The 20,630-nt window shown below is 34.3% G+C and overlaps 1 protein-coding gene across 5 annotated transcripts in view; it reads left to right on the top strand.

Annotated features, from left to right (window-relative positions):
* The window catches only part of LOC150103030 (uncharacterized), a 458,183-nt gene that overhangs the window by 246,903 nt on the left and 190,650 nt on the right, over positions 1–20,630 (top strand). For all 5 annotated transcript variants that reach the window (XM_090398173.1, XM_090398177.1, XM_090398174.1 and 2 more), the window contains 3 exons: positions 10,461–10,549; positions 15,225–15,327; positions 15,561–15,679. In XM_090398173.1, coding sequence (XP_090254299.1) covers positions 10,461–10,549; positions 15,225–15,327; positions 15,561–15,679 — 311 coding nt within the window. The remainder of the gene's footprint in view (positions 1–10,460; positions 10,550–15,224; positions 15,328–15,560; positions 15,680–20,630) is intronic.

Raw genomic sequence — 20,630 nt, 5'->3', positions numbered from 1 at the left:
ACAACCGTATTTGTTAAGATTTGGTTGGTTTTTGAGAGCTGCTGCTGCTTCTAAGAAAAGTCTCTCTTTCTTGAATTTGCTTTGGTGGAGCATGGTGGTTTTCTTCCATGATACTCTGTGGGTAGTGTCCAAAACATGGTCAGCCAAGCCTGAATGGCCATAGTTGTGTTTAACGATGTACGACTTGTGTTCCTCTAGGCGGATGGATGCTGATCTGCCTGTCTGTCCAAAGTACGCAAGCTTACAGGAACAGGGTACTTTGTAAACTCCAGGCAGAGAGAGAGGTGGGAGCTGATCTTTCGTAGAACGGATAAGGGTAGCCAGTTTGCGGTAGGTCTTATATGCTGTGTGTAGGTTATACTTTTTTAGTATCTTGGCTATTTTTTCTGAAGTGCCACGGATGTAGGGTATGGTGATGGCATTTTTAAATTCTTGTTGACGAGAGGGATGGGGAATGGGGGGAGGAATTGATTATTTTTTTGATGCTGTGTTCGCTGTAGCCATTGGAGAGGAAAGTTCTGTGTATGTGGTTAAGTTCAGTAGTGAGGGCGGTTCCACTGGAACAAAGATTGTGTGCTCTCTTGGTAAGGGTTTTAATGATGCCATATTGTTTTGAGGGGTGGTGGTGGGAGAGTTTGTGAATGTATCTGCCTGTGTGTGGGGGTTTTCTGTATACAGTGAAGGCAAGTGTATCATTAGGCAGGCGCGTGACTAAGGTGTCTAGTAAGGGTAAACAATTGTTCTTTTCCTTTTCCATAGTAAACTGGATTCTTTGATGTAGGCTATTGAGATGACCAAGGAAGGAATCTAATGTGTCTGGGCCATGAGGCCAAATAGAGAACACATCATCTACATATCTTAGCCAGATAGAAGGTTTGAGTGGGGCTGAGTCTATGGCTCGTTTTTCGAAATCTTCCATATAGAAATTGGCAAGGGGGGGTGAGAGAGGGGAGCCCATGGCGGTTCCCTCTATCTGCTTGTAGATTTTGTTATTCCAAGCGAAATACCCAGAGTTGATGACAAAGGAAAAGAGATAACTAAGACGAAATATAGGAAGTATTAAATTCTATTTTAATTCTTTTTGAGTGTTGTAAAAAATCCATTAAACCTCCAACATAATGTCCTCACAGCACTTAAGCCTCTACACAAGATACTTAACAGGGTGTGCCACGAGACGGTGAGGATTGGACATTAGGTCAGAAGCCCTGTTCGGTTGTCTGCATTCCTTTAGGAATGCAGACAACCGAAGCTGTATAACTGCGAGGTCTCCTCGCAGTTATACAGCTTTGACCCTTAATTTTTGCATAATTTGTAACTTAAATTTAAAATACAGTACAGTGAAGTCAATATTAACAATTATAGCACTATATATAGATGTGTGTGTGTGTGTGTGTGTGTGTGTGTGTGTGTGTGTGTGTGTGTGTGTGTGTGTGTGTGTGTGTGTGTGGTTCAACATGACCGCTTCTGTGAGCAGCAGTAAGCAACAGTATCTACAATAAAACAATGTGTTACTGTTAAGGTACATAATTCTGTAGAATGATTAGGTATTCTGTAAAAAAATGGGTCATTTTTACTTTATTTTGAAATAATAAAATTTTATTTCATGCTTTCACATCATGAACTGTAATGTCATTACCAATTCACAAAACACTGATCTGTGTCTTATGATTGCACTGTGAATACTTATGAAGAGACTTTATCTGGCAGTACTTCTCCAGGGAAAATTATTTTTCATTTTAAACGCCAAATTGACTCTGTGTGCGACTGTTATATAATTCCATTCCTAGTATCTAATTTATAAAAGCCATTCTTATTTTTTTTTCAGTTATAATAGCTAACATGGAATGATCTCCTTTTCCACAGTGTACTATGGAAATACACTTTGAAAACTTCAGATATTTAGCACTGGAAGTTTTTTCTAAATCTGCTTTAGCTTAATCTCATTATTCTAAAATCATTTTCTTTTTTTTTGTACAAAAGACACTCTGTTGAAGTCACACCTGTCATACTTGTCATCTGCAATCCATATACAACTGCAATGGCAATTTGCACTCAATGAAATGTGTACTCATACTGCACATTCCGTTTTGTTAGAACATTCACTGTTCTCCATTTTTGTTTTGAATGCTTTCCAAAGCTTTGTTTAAATTTCTTCATCTTTTATGTTCCCAAATACACTGGTGTCCTAAGGATGAACACTTTTTCTGAAAATTACAACCACAAATTCAGACAGATTAGCTTGTTACACATTCAGATTTTTGATTGGAAGCAAAGGGATCACATGGTAGCACTCAGCAGGATAAAAGGCAAAAGAATGCACCATGCAGATTGTACTTGAAAGAAGCTCTTTTTGTGGAGGAATAAAGTTGCAAACATGGATGTCTTGTAATGTGTCAAAGACATCATCTAAATCATTTAACATGGGGAAGAATTATTGGAAAGCTTGAAGAAGGCTACAGAATTACTTATATTTCTTGAGACTTTGGAATCTCACTTAACATTGTATTAAGACGTTTGCTAAGAGGTTGCCCTTGCTCTACCATGGATCATGAAGACAGATTTTAGGTTATAACAACAAATCATAATCGACACATCTCAGCAGGCCAGCTTTCAAGTTGGTTCCATTCAAGCACCGGTATGTGAATATCTCAACAGACTGTGGCAAGGTGTCTACGACAAGTAGGCCTATACACCAATGAAAGGCCTGTAGTCTGTGTCACTTTGTCACAGCTCATTGTGGAGCACATTTTCAGTGGTTTGTATCCGTAAAAGTTGGATAAGACATGAATGAGCTAAAGTACTCTTTACAGATGAGACTTGTTTTAGTCTTTTCTCCGGTTCTAAATTACACTTGATCTGGCATGAAAGTGGTACTGCTTACCTTCGTGAGAATGTTCTTGAAAGGGATGGATATGGCAGTGCTAGGGTCATGGTGTGAGGAGGTATTATGCTTAATAGAACACTGAGCTGCAAGTTTGGAAAAAAAGGGACTATGACTGGAAACAATATTGCAACAAAGTTCTTCAACATCATGCTTGATTGTTTCATGGTGCTGTAAGTAAAGAATTCATTTTTATGGATGAAAATGCCACACCACTTCGTACATGAGCAGTGGAGATACTTCTGGAGACTGAGGAAATTAATCAAATTGAGTGGTCAGCCCGCTCCCAGATCTGCTGCTCGAAACTCCCCTCCAGAAGCGGGGGGGGGGGGAGCCTTATCCTTGCTCTGTAGGAGGAGTGGGCGAGTTTGCCTGAAGAACTGCTGAATCACCTGCTGCTAAGCTGGTACAGTGTTGTGAGAGCTGCATCACAGTTTCAGGTAGACATATTCCTTAGGAAATTTGTAACTTTTGTCAAAAACATATTATAATTTAATTTATATAAAGTTTATAACACATTTTTTGTGTAATATAATTTATTAGTATGCTGGCAAGAAATTTATGTCTATATTTGGCTGTAGCCATGAAATGTTTTTATATACATGTAAAAATGTAGTTTGTCCTTAGCTATAGACATCAGCCTGTATCTTTAGGTATTATTGAAGTAGATAAACTTACCTGTGGTGCAGTGCCTTACTCCATTTACTGGTGGCAATATCCTGTATCTTTGTTGTCAGTATGTTTTCATTATTCTGAATTGCACCTACCATACTATCCTGACTCTTGCTAGACAGTGGTTTGTTGTATTCATTTCAGTCTTTAAATCTTGCCACGCAAACTTTGTATTATTTTATTTGAACATTCTCGACCATTGCCACTCTGCAAAATACTAGGTGCTTGAAATAATAAAAATATATCAAGTATTTGGCATTTAACTCTTCCTCAGCCTTTAGTTTGTAATTGTTTTAGCACCATAAATTTCATAAAATAATCTTGATGCTCTATCAGGATGTAATTGAAAATATTAAATCTACTTGACAATGACTACTAAGTTCAGAGAATATCATTATCTTTATAACTACAGTGTTTTTTTTTCCTTTTTTTCTATTGATATTCTACACAAAAAATAAATAAATCCCCTTATATTTATACAGGTTACTTATTTTTATAATACCTAATTAATTCCATCCATGAATGGGTTGTTGGAAGAAACGAGAGTGAAGAGTGAGAGAAAAACATAAGTGTCTTACCTCGATGTGATAAAAATTATAATATTATTTTAATATGATAAATATGATAATATTATTTTGATGCAATCAGGCTAGTGATTTTGGAATCTTAGTAGATAGGAAGTTGAAGCTCAAAGGCCATATAGCAAAGATTGCAAATACAACTGAGATGATAATTGCAATGTGAAATGAACCTTTATATGCAAGTCTGAGAAAGTTGTTGTTCCTCTATATAAAGCCTTGATGTGACTTCACTTGGACTATTGTCCACAGGTCTGGTTTCCTGGTTTCCATATTGATGCTGATACAGTGGAAAGAGTGCAGAGAAGAGTGTCAGTGATGATATCAGTATTGTGAAGACAGATTGAGAATTTGTGGGCTGCAAATACTAGTACTGGATACAAATACTGGAGAAAGAGGTAATATGGCTGAGACTTACAAACTTCTGAAGGGGTCATACAAGATATCAGTAGATGGAATTTTTTATTTTATTGAATGTGAGAATAGGATCGGAGAGCATCTGTGTAAGTTGAGAACGAATATAGTGAGGAATGATGTGAGAGCAAGATTTTTCTCTCATAGATAGTGGTGTGTGTTTGGAATGAATTCAAGAAAGGTATGACACCCATTGCAGATGATATGAGTCTGACTTCTTGGGGGGGGGGTCTCTCTTAATAATAATTATTATGATTATTCTTGTTATTCATGTGGTTTCTCAGTATACTTTAAGTGAAGAAATCAGCAGTTTTTCCAAATGAAGAGTTCTGCATTGTGTCCTTTATACAGTATAGATTAAATTTACTAAAATAAATAGAGAATGATGGTCCTTGCTGCCATTATTGCCTAATTTTACAGGTATGTAATTATTATTATTTATATGGGCACTCCATGGAGTCAAATGACTCATCGCAGGAGACCCACTCTGTCCATTAACACAATACCTATCATACATGTTCTCATACCTATACTCTGTTGGGGGTGCTCACATCCACCTCTAGCAATCCATTACACTCATTCACCATTCTCCAAGTAAGAAACCTAACCTGCGCACCCTTACGAACCACACCCTTAAACAATTTCCAGGTATGATCCCTTGTTTTTCCTTTACTCCCCATGCATTGAAATTTTTTTTCTGTGTCAGTCTTATAGAATCCCTTTATTAACTTATAAGTTTCTATCGTATCCTCTCTCCTCCACCTGTCAGCTAAACTCTGTGATCCACACATGCTCAGTCTATCCTCATAGGGAACATTCCACAGACCTGTCACCAGCTTGGTCACTCATCTCTGAATCCTCTCCATCACCTCCTGATCCCCCAAGAAACCCAGGGAATCAAATCTGTGCACAGTAGTCAACATGTGGCCAAATCATAGTCTAATAAAGAAGGATAATAACTTACCTATCTCTACTTGTCAGTGTATTCTTCAGCATCCAAGTAATTCTCTGAGCATTTTTGCCGACTCTTGCAATATGTCTTCTGAATATCAAATCTCTGCCTGCCATCATCTCGATCCCTATCCTCATCAATATCACATAAACCAGTACTATCAATATGATATGAAGATTCATTTTGCATGTGTATGTGTCGATACAGTTCATTCAAAATATTATTTGGGCCACTTCAGTATGGCAACTTACCTGTACCCTCCTGCTTCCCCCCCTTTTTTTTATCTTAGCCGTTATATCACAAAATGTATTTTAGCAATTTGTGTTTGAGTGTCTGCTTAATTGTAATGTCTGTAGATCAATATTGCACCTGAACATGTGCCAGTGAGATGTGCCTTTCATTGTCCTGTTTGGGACCATGACTTTACTTATTATAAAGGTCTGATATGGCTTGAAAAATACTATGTTTCATTTATAGAGCTGGGAACTTGAATTCCTAATGGCTTAATAGGTTTACAGCTTTTAATGATGGGATTGTCGTAATTAATAATTATGGCTTTCATTCTCATAATCCTCCTAGAGGAGATGTTTTCAGAATTTCAAACGGTTTGTTCAGCACAGCTTCATCTAAAATAACATCAAGAATATATTTTACTTCAAGAATTTGAAAAGTGTTGTTTAGCCAGCCACACCTTATCCTCTAGGCATAGAATACATTGGAATATTAAATAATTTTTTCTAACATAAGTGTCATTATGTTACTTTTAATTTTATCATTATGTTGGCTGCTAATGTCTCGATATATACATACATATATATATCAGTGGTGGCGCGTAATCATTGGGTGTGCTGTCATGTTTTCCACCGGGGGGGGAGCTTGGAGACAAATAATTACATCAATAAACATCTCTTACCTTTTTTTATGTAATGATTGGTCGATGTAAAGTATAAATACATTATTTTCATTATGCATCGATATTAATTATCTTTAATTCTTGGGGTGGGGGGAAGTATTCAGAATTAATAGATTTTAGCACAATTTCATATATTAAAAAATTGACCGGCATATTTTATTAAAAATCAACTAATTAATTAATCCTAAATTAAATTATTTCCATTTAAAAGCAAAAAAAAATCATAAAACTAACAAGTAAAATAATATTAAATTACATACACTTACCTTTTAAAAATGTATTTTTTTGTTTAAATTTGCTTCACTATAAATTTACAATTCACACTTCACCCTGTAACTTACTAAACAGGAGGCAAACTAACCGGTCACTGTTCACAAATCAGAAAAAGATGAACCAAAAAAACAGGAACACGTCTTTTATTACTGCAATAAAACACTTGTTCTATGACTACCCCGCAACAGGCCAATCCATAATAAAATTTTAACACAGACAAAGCATTCCCAGGGTCGAGGGTGTAAGATTACATAGATGTAAGAGGGCATAGCGCATCAGCACTCATCTTAATTGGTCCAATGCAGTTAATTGCAGGATAACGTTGAATACTTCTGCATAGAGTGGGGGAACAATCTGTTTTATGATTGATTAGAAAACAACAATGAAGGAGAATGCTATATTTGAAATACTCAAAGATGAAAATAAGTGAACCATCATTTATAAGACATGAGAATAGGAAGGAATAAGTGTGAGTAGAAACACTGTCATTAATGGTAAACGAATAATTAATAATTATCATTTGTGATATGTGTGTCCTATAAGTTGCTGGGTAGAGCAAATAACATGATCCTATAAATTCTAAACATGAATAAGTGAATTTATGATGGCATAATTAAAAAAAAAAAAACTTATGAGAGAGAGAGAGAAAGTATTGCAGGAATAAATATGGTTTGATGGAGCAGGAAATCATCTTGTAAAATTTGTTACACATGTTATGTATGTTTCTCTGGTTTGTGTATATTTCGCGCCGTTTTCCAAAAATTTTATTTTGTTTACTGAGACTCAGTATACATAACATCCAATCATTACCGGAATTATCCACACTTTCAGGAATCCTAAATTCATTAGTTTTTTTTTTTTTTTTTTTTTTTTTAGTATCAGCAGTTCTGTTTTATCAATCTCACATATGCTGGTATTTTGTTGTAGATCAACAACATCTTATAATACACAGAATATTCATTTTTATTCAGGAATAGATATTTTTTACTGTCTGTTGTTTCCGAAGACTAGAATAAAAATGCCTCTATACCGTTAAAAAACTTTGCAACTTCAACAGATGCTATACTGCACAAGCAAAAGAAAAAACAATTAGCATTTTTCTCCTAACATCCACTTTCAAGTTTTCAGTTCCAGAAAAGTGTAACAGCTGTTTGTAATAAAGCCATTGGATATAGTAATCTCTCAACTCGTGACAACATTCAATTGGATTGGTTGACACAATAACCAATCACAGCCGCCAGGTGCTGAGTGAGCTCAAAATTTAAGCTCACCTAGTCATGTTGCCTTCTCAGCAGTTTAAAAATAATACAACACTAAGTATTTGAGATGCTGCACCCTCTTTACATCTTTTCAAATTTGATTATATATATATATATATATATATATTTTTTTTAAATAGATTTAATGACTTAAAAACCGAGATAACTTATAAAGATTTAATAAGATTAATACAACTAGTTTCGGCTTATAATAGCCTTCATCAGGCATTATTAAAGGAAGAGAATAGTAATAAACATTGAAGTATCTAAAAACTTGAAAATACAGGTAAAATATCACCACACATAATTGATACATAAAAATCGTATTTTTTCAAGTTGTTCTAACAGACATGCCATTGTTTATTGCAAGTATGTGTGCAGACTCACGTGAACACCAATATTGAATAACTGCAGCATGGCTATCTGGGATGTGACGTGAGTCTGCACGCATACTTGCAATAAACAATGGCACGTCTGTTAGAACAACTTAAAAAAAAAAAAATACAACGTTTTTTATGTATCAATTATGTGTGCCGATATTTTACCTGTATTTTCAAGTTTTTAGATACTTCAATGTTTATTACTATTCTCTTCCTTTAAGAATACCTGATGAAGGCTATTATAAGCTGAAACTAGTTGTATTAATCTTATTAAATCTTTATAAGTAATATCGGTTTTTAAGTCATTAAATCTATTTTTAAAAATGTATCACTACAACCGAGTTGAAGCATATATATATATATATATATATATATATATATAATCAATTTTCTTTTAACTTTTCACCATGTAGACTGGGGATCTAACCAATTTCAATGCATCTGAAGATATGAAAATAAAAACCATGATGTCACTATCCAGTCAACAAAAGAAATTGACCTTTCTGGCCAAAGGCAACCCAAAAGAATTTTATCTGTATGTTGCAAGTAAAAGAAAAAATAGTATTGGATGAATAACTTCAGTGGATGTAGATACCCTTGTATCAGAAGTAGATGAGATTTCATTAAGATGTATCAACCAGGTGTATGTAACATGGGGTTCAATGCTCCTGCTACATTGAATGAAGAGACAGAGGTGCATAAGAATGAGGTTCAAGAGCTGCTGCATGGGCTGGGTATCACTTCAGCAACAGAGCCAGGTGCGATGTTAGCATGTGTTCTAAAGGAATGTTCAGCCAAAATCATTTTGACCTGGTCATGGTTGTATAACTTGAGTCTTAGCTCAGGATTGACCTCAAAGGAATGGAAGGAATGCATTGTAGTTCCATTGGACAAAGATGATGCAAAAACTGATGTGTCTGACTACTAACCTATCATTATCTCTAGAGTAGTGATGAATATTATAGAGAAGTTGGTAAAATCCCATTTGTATAACTTGAGTCTTAGCTCAGGATTGACCTCAAAGGAATGGAAGGAATGCATTGTAGTTCCATTGGACAAAGATGATGCAAAAACTGATGTGTCTGACTACTAACCTATCATTATCTCTAGAGAAGTTGGCAAAATCCCATTTCTGTATGTGAGTTATACACTCTGGTGTGATGAGATTTCCAAATGCATGCTATATTGACATTATTATGTTACAAGAAATTGATGTGGCTGGAGATCTTGGGGTTATGTTGGAAACTAGAGTTTGAAGGTTATTTGCAAAAATTACAAATACAATTCAGATGATAATTTCGATGTCAAAATGAACACATGCAAGGATAAGGAAGTAATTGTGCCTCTTTGCAAGGCCTTCCCACTACCTCTCCTGGGGTGCAGATTTGGCTCTTGTGTTCAGAGGATAAAGAATCTGTGGAGCTGCAATAAAGAGTAACAAAGTTGAAATCAGGATTATGGAATGGAGATTATAAAGATGGATTAAACACTAATAAACAGGAGAAAGAGCGTTGATACAATAAAGGTTTGTATGCTTTGTAAGAGTATTATGGTTTATCAAGTGATGTAATTTTTCATTATATGAGAGTGGACAAGAGGTTATCTGTTTATGCACAGGTACGAAAGTGAGGGTTAGATTTTTCTCTCACAGAGCAATAAGTGAGTGGAATAATTTGCCTGTTGAAGCAGTGAGATCATTCAGTGTGAATTAGTTTAATTGAAGGTATAACATCTTGTGTGGGTGATCTATAATGTTTCTCGATGAGTCTTTGACTCCCAGATGACGATAATAATTACATAATACTTTCATGGGTTCCCAGGATTCATAATGAGAGACATTCTATGCTAAACGACCCTGCCCAGCATCACACTGTTGTTCATAACAATGTACAGTCTAGCTGTTTGCCATTCACCATATAGTATATTAATCTGTTATTTGCATGTGTGTGTATTCTATGGCTTATTATGTGAGATTGGCACAACTTCTTTTTGCCAAGGAGCATTGCTCAAATTCCCTTTAAACTCTCTTTATATTATCACAAAGGGTATATAATCGGAATTAATGAATTCTCTTTAGGAACATTTTTCATAATATATATATTTTTTTATCAATTTTCTTTTAACTTTTCAAAATATAGACTGGGGATCTTGCCAATTCTAATGCATCTGAAGATGAGAAGATAAAAGCCATGATGTCACAATCAAGTCAAGAATTTGATCCTTCCAAGTAAGTTACATGCCTTTTTGTTGTTATATTTTTAAATTTCTTTATATTAGCATTGTTGCAATAATTTTTAGTTTCTGTATTCAGTTATATCAGAATTTAACATTGATTCATCAAATTCCTGCCATGTATCCTCAAGGGGTCTACAGGATATGATAGTACTACATGAAAAATTTACATCATTACTAACTTCCTATCTACAATTTTCCTCCAAATCAGTCTGTTACTTGTCAAGACTCCAACATTACCAGATCTTATATTTCTATCATCTAAGGCACTTTGTACCGTATCAATTCACCTATATCTTGGTCTTCCTCTGGGTCGCTTTCCTGCCAACTTGGCAGAGAAGACTTGTTTTGCTAATCATTCCTCGTCCATTCTGTTTAAGTGACCATACCACCTGACATTACCTCTGCTAATGCATTCTTGGATGCTGACAATGTCGAGTTCTTTCCCAATATCCTCATTTTTAATATGATATTGCCATTGATGCCATCTGTTCACACCTCTAATCTTTCTCAGGACTCTCATATCTGCGGTCTCGAGTCTTTGGTCAAGTGTTTTACTTCTGACCCAGCTCTCAGATCCATAAGTTAAAACTGGTTTGAACACTGTCTTGTATACAGCTAATTTAGTGTTCCGACTAATTTCTCTCTTATTCCATATGAATTTATTCAATTGACTTCCTACCATACCAGCTTTGTTGATTCTGTTGTCTATTTCCATATTTAATTTACCATCTTCACTAAAAATCGTGCCTAAGTAGCTGAAATGTTTTACTTGTTCCACGGGTTCTCCGTTCACAACACAGTTGACATTTTCAATGATTCTGCCAATTTTCATTGTCTTTGTCTTTTTATTGCTGACCTTCATACCATATCTATTACAACAGTTATTCAATTTAGTTAGAGAATCTTGCACACTTGTAGCGGATTTATTTAGAAGTATAACATCGTCTGCATAAAGCAAAGAGCTGACATTAACATCTCCAATTTTGATATCATGTTTAATACCACTTTCCCTCATAATGTGATCCATATAGATAACAGAGGGGATATGAATAACAGAGGGGATAATGTACATCCTTGTCTCACACTAGATTTAATATTAAACCATCTTCCTGTACTTCAATTCTAACTGCTGACTTACAACTCAAATAAAGACTAAGTATTGCTTGATATAATGCCCCACTGACACCATATAACTGTAGCGTATTGAATAGCCTTCTCTCTTGGCACCTTGTCATATGCCTTTTCCAAATCAACAAAACTTAAATACGGATCTTTGTTATATTTCCATGATTTCTCCTATTTGTCGTAAAGTGAAGATCTGATCCTGACAGCTTCTATTTGACCTGAATCCAGCTTGTTCTTCACCAAGCTTTTCTTTCACAATTTTTCTCAACCGTTTCTCAAGTATACTTGCATATATCTTACCAGTAACACTCAATAGGGATATACCTCTGTAATTCTCACATTCAGTTTTATTTCCCTTTTTATATATAGGTACTACGAGAGCTCTACTCTAATCACTGGGAATTCGTCCCTCTGTCCAGGCATTCTGAACTATGCAGTGCAGTCACTGTAAGACTTTTATACCACCATACTTCAGCATTTCTGGTCAAATATCATCTATTCCTGCTGCCTCTCTACATTTTAAGCCTTTGATGGCTTTTTCTACTTCAAGTATGGATATGTATTCCTGACTGCATGCCTGGTCAGTGTTTTTTACCACTGTGCTGTCATCACTGCTTGTTTCATTTAGCAGTTTTTCAAAGAAATTACTCCATACTTCAAGGATATCTTTTTCTTCTGTTTTCATGTCACCTTTATCATCTCTAACTCCTTTTACAGCACCCTTTCCTCCATTTCTAAGCTTCTTCAACAACCTCCAGAATATTTTGCCACCTGCTTGATATTTATATTCTATATTCTTGCCAAAGTCCTCCCATGACTTTTGTTTAGGTAGTTTTACACAGTGTTTAGCATTCTTGCATTTGTCTCTGTATTCTCTATGGACACAAGCTGACTTATTTGTCAGCAACTTTTGATATGCTTTCTTCTTTTCCTTCACTGCCTATTTAACTTCCTGTGTCCACCATGTTTGTTCTAATGTTTCTATCCTTGCAGACAACTTCACCACATGCCTCTCTAGCTGAGTCAATCAGGACTTTCTTCAAGGTTTGCCACTGAATCTCCAAGGTTTGTTCCTGTTCTTAAACTCTTTCATTTTTTCTTCAATAATCTTTGTGTATTTTAGTCTACAGTTCACATCTGAGAGCTGCTCAACTTTTATTCGTTTTAAAACTTTCTTACATGTTATTCTTTTCAATATGAAATTCAATTTTATCCTGCTCAAGACTAAATAGTGATCACTTCTAATTTCAAATCATCTGTACACTCTGGTGTCCTGCACCAGGGAGAAAACATCACTATCAACAATAACATAGTCAATGAGACTTTTCTTATTCCTTGCCTCTTCTCTTCATGTGAATTTGTGCATATTTTTATGTTGTAACATGGTGTTAGTAATAACCAGTCCATGTCCTGAGCAGAAATCCAACAGATATTTGCCATTATTATTTGCTTTGCTCTTTTCTCCAAATTTTCCCAAAATTATTTTGTATGTCTCACAATCATTTCCTACTCTGCTATTTAGATCCCCAACAAAGACTAATTTTTCCTTTTTCATTGTGTCAGTTGCTTTTTCTAAAGCATCAAATAATTTCTCCACTTCTACCTTAGTAAAACCTTCTGTGGGACCATAGGCACAAATAAGTCTCATTGTCCAGTTCCCCATTCTCATATTTGCCCACATTACTGTACTTGAGACTGCCTGCCATTCAAGAAGATTAGCCTTGTATTTTGTCTTGAATACTATGGCTACTCCTTCTTTCCCTTAATTGTCATTGCCTGAATATAACATTTTGTATTTATTGCTCAGAAAGATCTCATCAGTTTTTGTCTTTTTTGTTTCAGTCACCCCTATTATGTTGATCTGGTACTTATCTAATTCCTCAGCTAGCTCCATTTCTTTGCCATTCAGGCTTCTTATGTTGATAGTACCGATCTTTAACTCTGGTGATGTTAATTTGGGGTGTGTTTTCAGATTTATTCCAGTAGCTGACTTTTCGCTGTTCACCCTGGTTCCCTGGCGAAAACAATGGTGGCCTTGTTTAACCGGGCGACACCCCAGCTGGCGTGAAATTTTGTCATGTTGTACCATCATTTTTTATTTTGGTTTAACCAATAAGAATGCAATTTGGTCGGTAAATCCCAAATTGCCATATGCATTAATTTCTATGATTTGCAGATATATTTAAATGGGCTGTGTATTACCTTTAAAGGTGTGTATGCGAATAACATCATTGTGAATAGAAGAGAACACTGTTGTTAGAATTACATTGCTGGCCATTTTGAATAGTATCTCCACTTTCACCTGTGTTCAAATTCCACTGTGGCATGAATGTTTGTGAATGTCTTTTGGGAAAAGATAAATTTTATTCGTCAGTGTGAGACCACCACTTTGCTTATTTGGAGGCTTGAAAACGTTCCATGTTTGATCTCGATAGCAGCATCATTTCTAAGATTATCTAACTATTAGCCAACTCACAATACTAATGTGTTGTTTTATGGATGGTAATAGTAGAAAGTATTTTTTATTAGTTGTCATGCTAAGAGTGGTGTAGTTCCTATATCTGCTTCCTTGTCAACGAATCTCCATGGACTGAAATAAACAGTGCACTCCCTCAAATATTTTGATATAAATGGTTCTCAGCATATTTACAACACTGTTCTTGTGTTTGAGTTAATATGTATATTTTCTTGTTTGGCAGTTTTTCTTACTTGATTTGTTTCCACTTGGAATGTTGTTTCTGTTTAACCCTTTCTGGAATGTACATTATTCTAAGTTCATAGAATTCAGAGAACTCTTAAGAATCCTTTTCATTCTATAAATCATGTTATGCAGGTGATTCGACAAAACAATTTGATAACTCTAGTATTTCTTTAGTAACCATAATAGAAATTCTGGAAATGAAAATAAAATAATATTTGTATAGTTGCAGTCCTTTTTCCACAAAAACTAAAGTATATTAATTTTATTGAATATAGTTTTGGTACATTCATTTACATCTTGGTATCTCATTTAATAATACATCATGATTTTATGTTTAAATGGCTTGGAAAAAAAGCATAGTTTCTGCTAAGTGGTAAGCATAAGATAGGTAGCTAAGTTTCTGTTTTGTAACAATTTTTATTATCCTTTTAAATAAATTAGGCTTCATAAATAATTAGTTTTTTGGTTGAGTAATATTTGAACCTTTACTTGTTTTTTAACAGAATTCTAAATGTGAGGGAAAAGCAATTGAAATATACTTTTTTCCCTTTCTTTCTGGATGAGGTGTATAACCCACATTACACAGTTTGTATTATGTGGTTGTTGTTATCATTTTTATTTTTGCCGCAGTATTGCAGTACATTCTTTCACAAAAACTATATAATATTAGCAGTGTAAATTCATTCAGCATGAATCAGCTATTGTCTATGACAGCTTATTTATGTTGATTGAATTGTAGTTGAATAATTCTTGTATTATTTATTGAAATTGAATTTCAAATGTATATCATTTTGATTTTTTTTATCTGCATGGTGCAACAAGTTACACATCTATTATGCAGGTATTTGAAGAGCCGCAGTATGACAGGACCATTACCACCATCTTACATGTGCCATAGGTGTGGAAAACCTGGTCACTGGATAAAGAACTGCCCGACAAACAATGTAAGAGAGATTGAGAGAGTGGGAGAGAGAGAGAGAGAGAGAGTGGAAATTAATTTTAAACATTATTTTAATTTTGAGCATGTTAGATATTTTTCTTTCACTTTATGCTTTTATTGAGAAGGACATGACAAATTTTGATTTAATTTTTCATTATCCCCAATATATTTCTTTTTATAATTTAAAATGCATGCAGTTTTTTTTTTTATTTTATTTATTTTTTTTTTAAATTTTAGCCAGATATCAAGAGAAGTACTGGTATTCCAAGAAGTTTTATGGTTCCGGTGGATGGTCCTGAGCATAAAGGGGCTCTTCTTACTAGCACTGGGGAATTTGCTGTTCCTCTAATTGATCGGTAAGTTTCTATTAAGAAAAATGTGAAATTATGTGGGTCATCACACCATGCATTAAGTCCAAATTATTCTTTGCCAGAAATAAATCTCATTCTATTTCTAGCAAGCTTTTGTTTTTAGATGGTGTTTCTGGTTAGTTTTTTTTGTCATTACTCATGACTTAAGAGATTTTGACATTTGCCTTGCAATGTCTTCTGTTGTATTGATAAGAAATTCAGCTCATGTAGAACTAGTCTAGGCCTATTAATATTCTACTCTTAGCATCATTTGATTTTAGTCGAAAAAGCAAAATAAAAAACATCCAATTCTAGTCTCCTTGAAAGGTGGCCAGTCCAATTCTGTTTTAAGTTCCAAAATATATTCCAATCTTTATAACTTTTATTTATCTTTCTCTTTTATGTATGTATATTTTTTAATTCTGTTAATTATTTGTTCTGCTATCCAGTTACATTTTTTCCATGTTCATATGTCTATTATCAAATGCTGTTTCAATATCTGTGAAATATTTGTGTGATATGGCTGATGCTTCTGGTTTTATCATGTGACGACTGTGGTCTTTGTATATCTTTAAGGAAAAGCATTGTATTTCCCTTAACTACTTCATTAAAGGGATAAAAATGAATACTATTCATTCTCATCTTTAGTTTCCATAGTTTATTGGTTATGACCACTAGCTTTTTTATTAGTATCTTCTAATACTATTAGTATAACTCTTGTTCATGAAGCATTTTATAAAATATTTTTTTTTTTTTTTCCAGTTTTTGGCACACTATTGGACATAATACCTGTCATGACATAACATATTTTTTGTAACTGTATTATATTTTGCCACTATTATGCTTTTTTGAAATAGGAATTTATTTCATGTATAATTTGCTTTTCCTTGCAGATATCAGAGTCACCTCACTATCATGAGGATGGTCCCTGTCATTTCACCCTGTCCTATCTTGTTTCATTAAGAGGCAGTATACCAGTTTTGTAGTTTGCAATTTTCTTTGTATTGTATAAGCTCTGTGCTTCATTGTTATAACATCCCAAAAGACAGTTTTTATTAAATTTTCTGGCAGAAGATATACCAATGTCTTCTTTCATCTCTGAGCTTTTGTCATATCAGGAGTTTCACTGATAAGCATCATATTATCGAATTCTTAGTAATCTTTATGTGTAATATTCAACTGTGTGTGTGAGTAGTGGCTTAATTAGTTTTGTTTTACTCTGAAGAAAGATTTGCTTTTGAAACATACTTTAGATTCAGACCCGGCATTGTGGAATTTCGAAATGATGTGTTCATCCTAACATCAATTTATAAAGGATATTATGTAAATTAAATACTTTTGTCTCAAAAAGAAAAGTTACTTATTCGCTGACTAATTAAGTAAGTATTTTCTCCCTCACAAGTTAAAACTTAGAGGTTAAAGCAAAGTATTTAATCACTCATCTGTTTTGCCTGTTTGCCCAAAAATTTTGCACCAGTGTGTGTGTGTGTGTGTGTGATTATTAATAATGGTCACAGATAAAATCATATATAGAAGCTTGCAGAATTAATTGGATTTTATATAAACTTCCTTTTATTTATTTTGTGCAAGAAATATTTTGTCTTATGTATCATATGACACAATCATAAGTGAAGACAGAATGATGAAATTCGAAAACAAAAGAACAGCAAAACTGTGTGCATTTTGCTAGATTGCATCTAAACATGCATTTATATGTCAGTTGGGATAAAACGCTATTGGAATAGGTGTTAATTTAAAAAATATTTAACATAGTTGAGGATAATAATTTCCCAAACTTTATGGATAGAAAGGCATTCATTTATATTAAGGTCCAGCCAGCGAAGTAAGGCTTCAATGCTGTATTATTAGTGTTCCATGGCATCTATCTGAAATATATTATTGTAAAATCTGTTGTGTCTGAATCACACAAAACGTGCTCTTCTGAAATATCTCTCCAACAAGAGATACTAGCAAATTATCAAAGAAATGGCATTTTTAAATGGGCACTACACAAGAATAACACAGAAAGTAATTAATAGTTTTCATCTACATCATCCAAAGGAATAAGCTCAGAGAATTCCTCTACCTTATGATAAGTCATTTCTGAAATTGAAGCATGACAGACATATTGCAGAAGTTCCAAAATGTAGCTACATTCAAACCCATGAACCAAATTCATCTCTTACCTTCTCCAAAGTAACAAAATTTCACTTTATGATTCTAACATTCACTAAGATTTATGTGCTTGCAGCTTGTCATATTATGGTCAAACGGAAACCTGCCGAACAGCATATTTCAGGACATCAGTCATATCCGGCTTATCAAACAGCATAAATTTGGCCTTGCCCAACATGGAATTGACAATGTTAGTCATAGAATCCAGTGGGATAATACCAAAAATTTTACATAAATCTACTTATAAATACTAACATATATTTAAGAAAAGTTCTGAAGCCTTATCCCAATATCCTCACTAATGCACATTTCACTGTTCTTTTATTTTCCAGTTTCATTGTTGCTGTTCATCTCTTACAGCAATGATGTCATATGATATATACGACATCATTGGTGTAAGATAATATAATAATTTTAATAAATACAGGTAACTCTCGTATAACGCAGATGTTAGATTCCATATTTATTTATTCATATGGAGTTTCCTCCCTTTTCTCCCCCGTCCCTATTGGGGCAAGTTGAACCCCCTCATGGGGGGGCTCAACTCGCTGGACCCTGCTGTCCACGCCCAAGACCAGCTAACTTGGCTATGGCTGAGGAAGATCCTTAAGCTCTTCACTTCGGTGACGGGAATCGAACCCAGGACACTTCTTCCCCAGGCATGTGGTTGCGAAGCACATAGCCACTAGGCTAACTGCGCAGACTGGGTTCAGTAGAAATGCCATGTTGTATAAATCATTAAGCAAGACTCAAATCACGTAGAAAAAGTAGGGTTTGGTTCAGAAGTCGTTTTTTTTTTTTGTGTTTTTTTTTAATTATATGAACATAAATGACATCAAACAAAAAAACTTTTTATTTAATTCAGGTAATTCATATAAGTTAAGAAAATATAAACTATGAAACAAACACAGTATAAAATTTAAAAAATTTCAAATTGTACATGAACTTCATTGCACATAATGCATAAATGTTTTAGGCAGAATAAAAGTGCATATTTTAATCGTCATCACTGTCTTCATAAATAATATTTCATACATGTTCTTTATTTATAAGTGGCCAGACGTCGTCATCACTTGAAATTTCTTGGACATCATTTGAACACTTTGGCTGGTTTAGTTATCAAGAAGTTAATAAGACCACTATGCTGCAATTTTTTATTAAGTTCATAATATTGGAGCTAAACAATCCAATTGTCTTGTGAATTATCCGGAGCGCTCCATTGAGGGATCATTATCCGTAAAATAAATTCTTAACTTTCTTGCCAAGTCCAATCCTTCTGCTAATTTCTTTAAACTGAATTCTTTAACGGATTCATCACAATCAGCATCTTCGGCAGAACTTTCCCCGCCATTTGGATGAAGAATCTTGATCAAGTTCTTTTAAGTGTTTATAAACTTTGAGAGCTTTTTGTTTAATAAGATTTCCATCCAAAGGAATTTTCTTTTGAAATCTTCTATACAAATCATTAGAGATTTCTCCATTTTTTCCATTAGAATATCGTGTACACAAGCAAAATGCTTTGCAATTACTGTTGACCCAGCATAACACTTTCTCGGATTTTATATTCATTTTGTTTTCAAAGTCCTTGCAACAACTCCTGGTTTTTCTCCATTTTTCAACCAATCCAAGATTTTAATTTTTTTCTTCGAGAGAAATGAATTTTCTATTCAGTGTTGGTTTTTTCCTTTCATTGCAGTGTTAGTGGCTATTACTATAAAAATATTTTTTACATAAAAAAAAAGCATTACATATTGTATGTAACTCACCAGAAAATAAAGTGCTTGGCTTGAGATTAACAACTTATGATTTTTAATATGGCAGAAAACGAACACGATTTTCAACTACTAAGTTTGTAGACCATCTTATATCGATATTACTTATATTATATTACTTCTCATTCTTATTTTCCTTTAACCCTCTTTTACCTTTCGGTGTCGAGGGTTTATTAACCATCAGACTTAAACCGTTCACAGGATAAGGTGGTCAGCCCTATGCCCCGGTGTATCCTATGTCCTGTAGTGTTGAGTTCTCAAGGCCGGTTTGCCTGCTTTGCGGGCAAAGCAGGCAAACCCCAGGATAAACTGGGGAAAAGCCCTACTGTCCACACCCAAGACCGGCTAACTTGGCTATGGCTGAGGAAGAGCTTTCAGCTCCTCACGTCACCGATGGGAATCGAACCTAGGACACTGCTTCCCCAAGCATATGGTTGCGAAGCGCGTAACCACTAGGCTAACTGCACGGACTATTATATTACTTATATCTTATATTAATATTGCTAGCAAGAGTTAAAAATATTAAAAAAAAAAAAAAAGACTTTGTACTTATTGCTGAATTTTTGCAATCACTAGGAGCTAAAATGTTTATACACCATTTTGTTAATATATTCAGCAAAATTATGTTATTATAATATTCTGTAATTATTATAATACTCTGGATTAGAGGTCACTGTAGCAAGATATTTTGCTAGGTTTGACAGTATATTATACATATAAATGTTATATTTGTGTTTTCCTCCTTGTGTAGGCAAAATTCTGATTGTTTATGCTTAATGAGAAGTCAACTGCTCTCCACAGAAGTAGACTTAGTTTTATAGTTATTTTACATGGAAAAGTGTTTTCTTGCATTCAGGTGAAAGCAAGAATATAATTTCTTGTGAAGTATTTCATTACTTAAGAAAACTTTTCAGCTATCTCTGATCCTTAATGAATCCTTGTCACTTGTATTTCCCATTCAAGTAATACTAGTACTGCTACTATATGTAGAGTTTATTTTTTCACTTGGT

The sequence above is a fragment of the Typopeltis vanoorti genome, chromosome 9, assembly GCF_054136105.1.
Source record: "Typopeltis vanoorti isolate ZY-2024b chromosome 9, IOZ_Tvanoo_1.0, whole genome shotgun sequence".
Taxonomy (NCBI): Eukaryota; Metazoa; Arthropoda; class Arachnida; order Uropygi; family Thelyphonidae; genus Typopeltis; species Typopeltis vanoorti.
The sequence above is the reverse complement of the archived record's forward strand: the minus strand, read 5'-3'. Positions and strand labels throughout refer to the sequence as shown.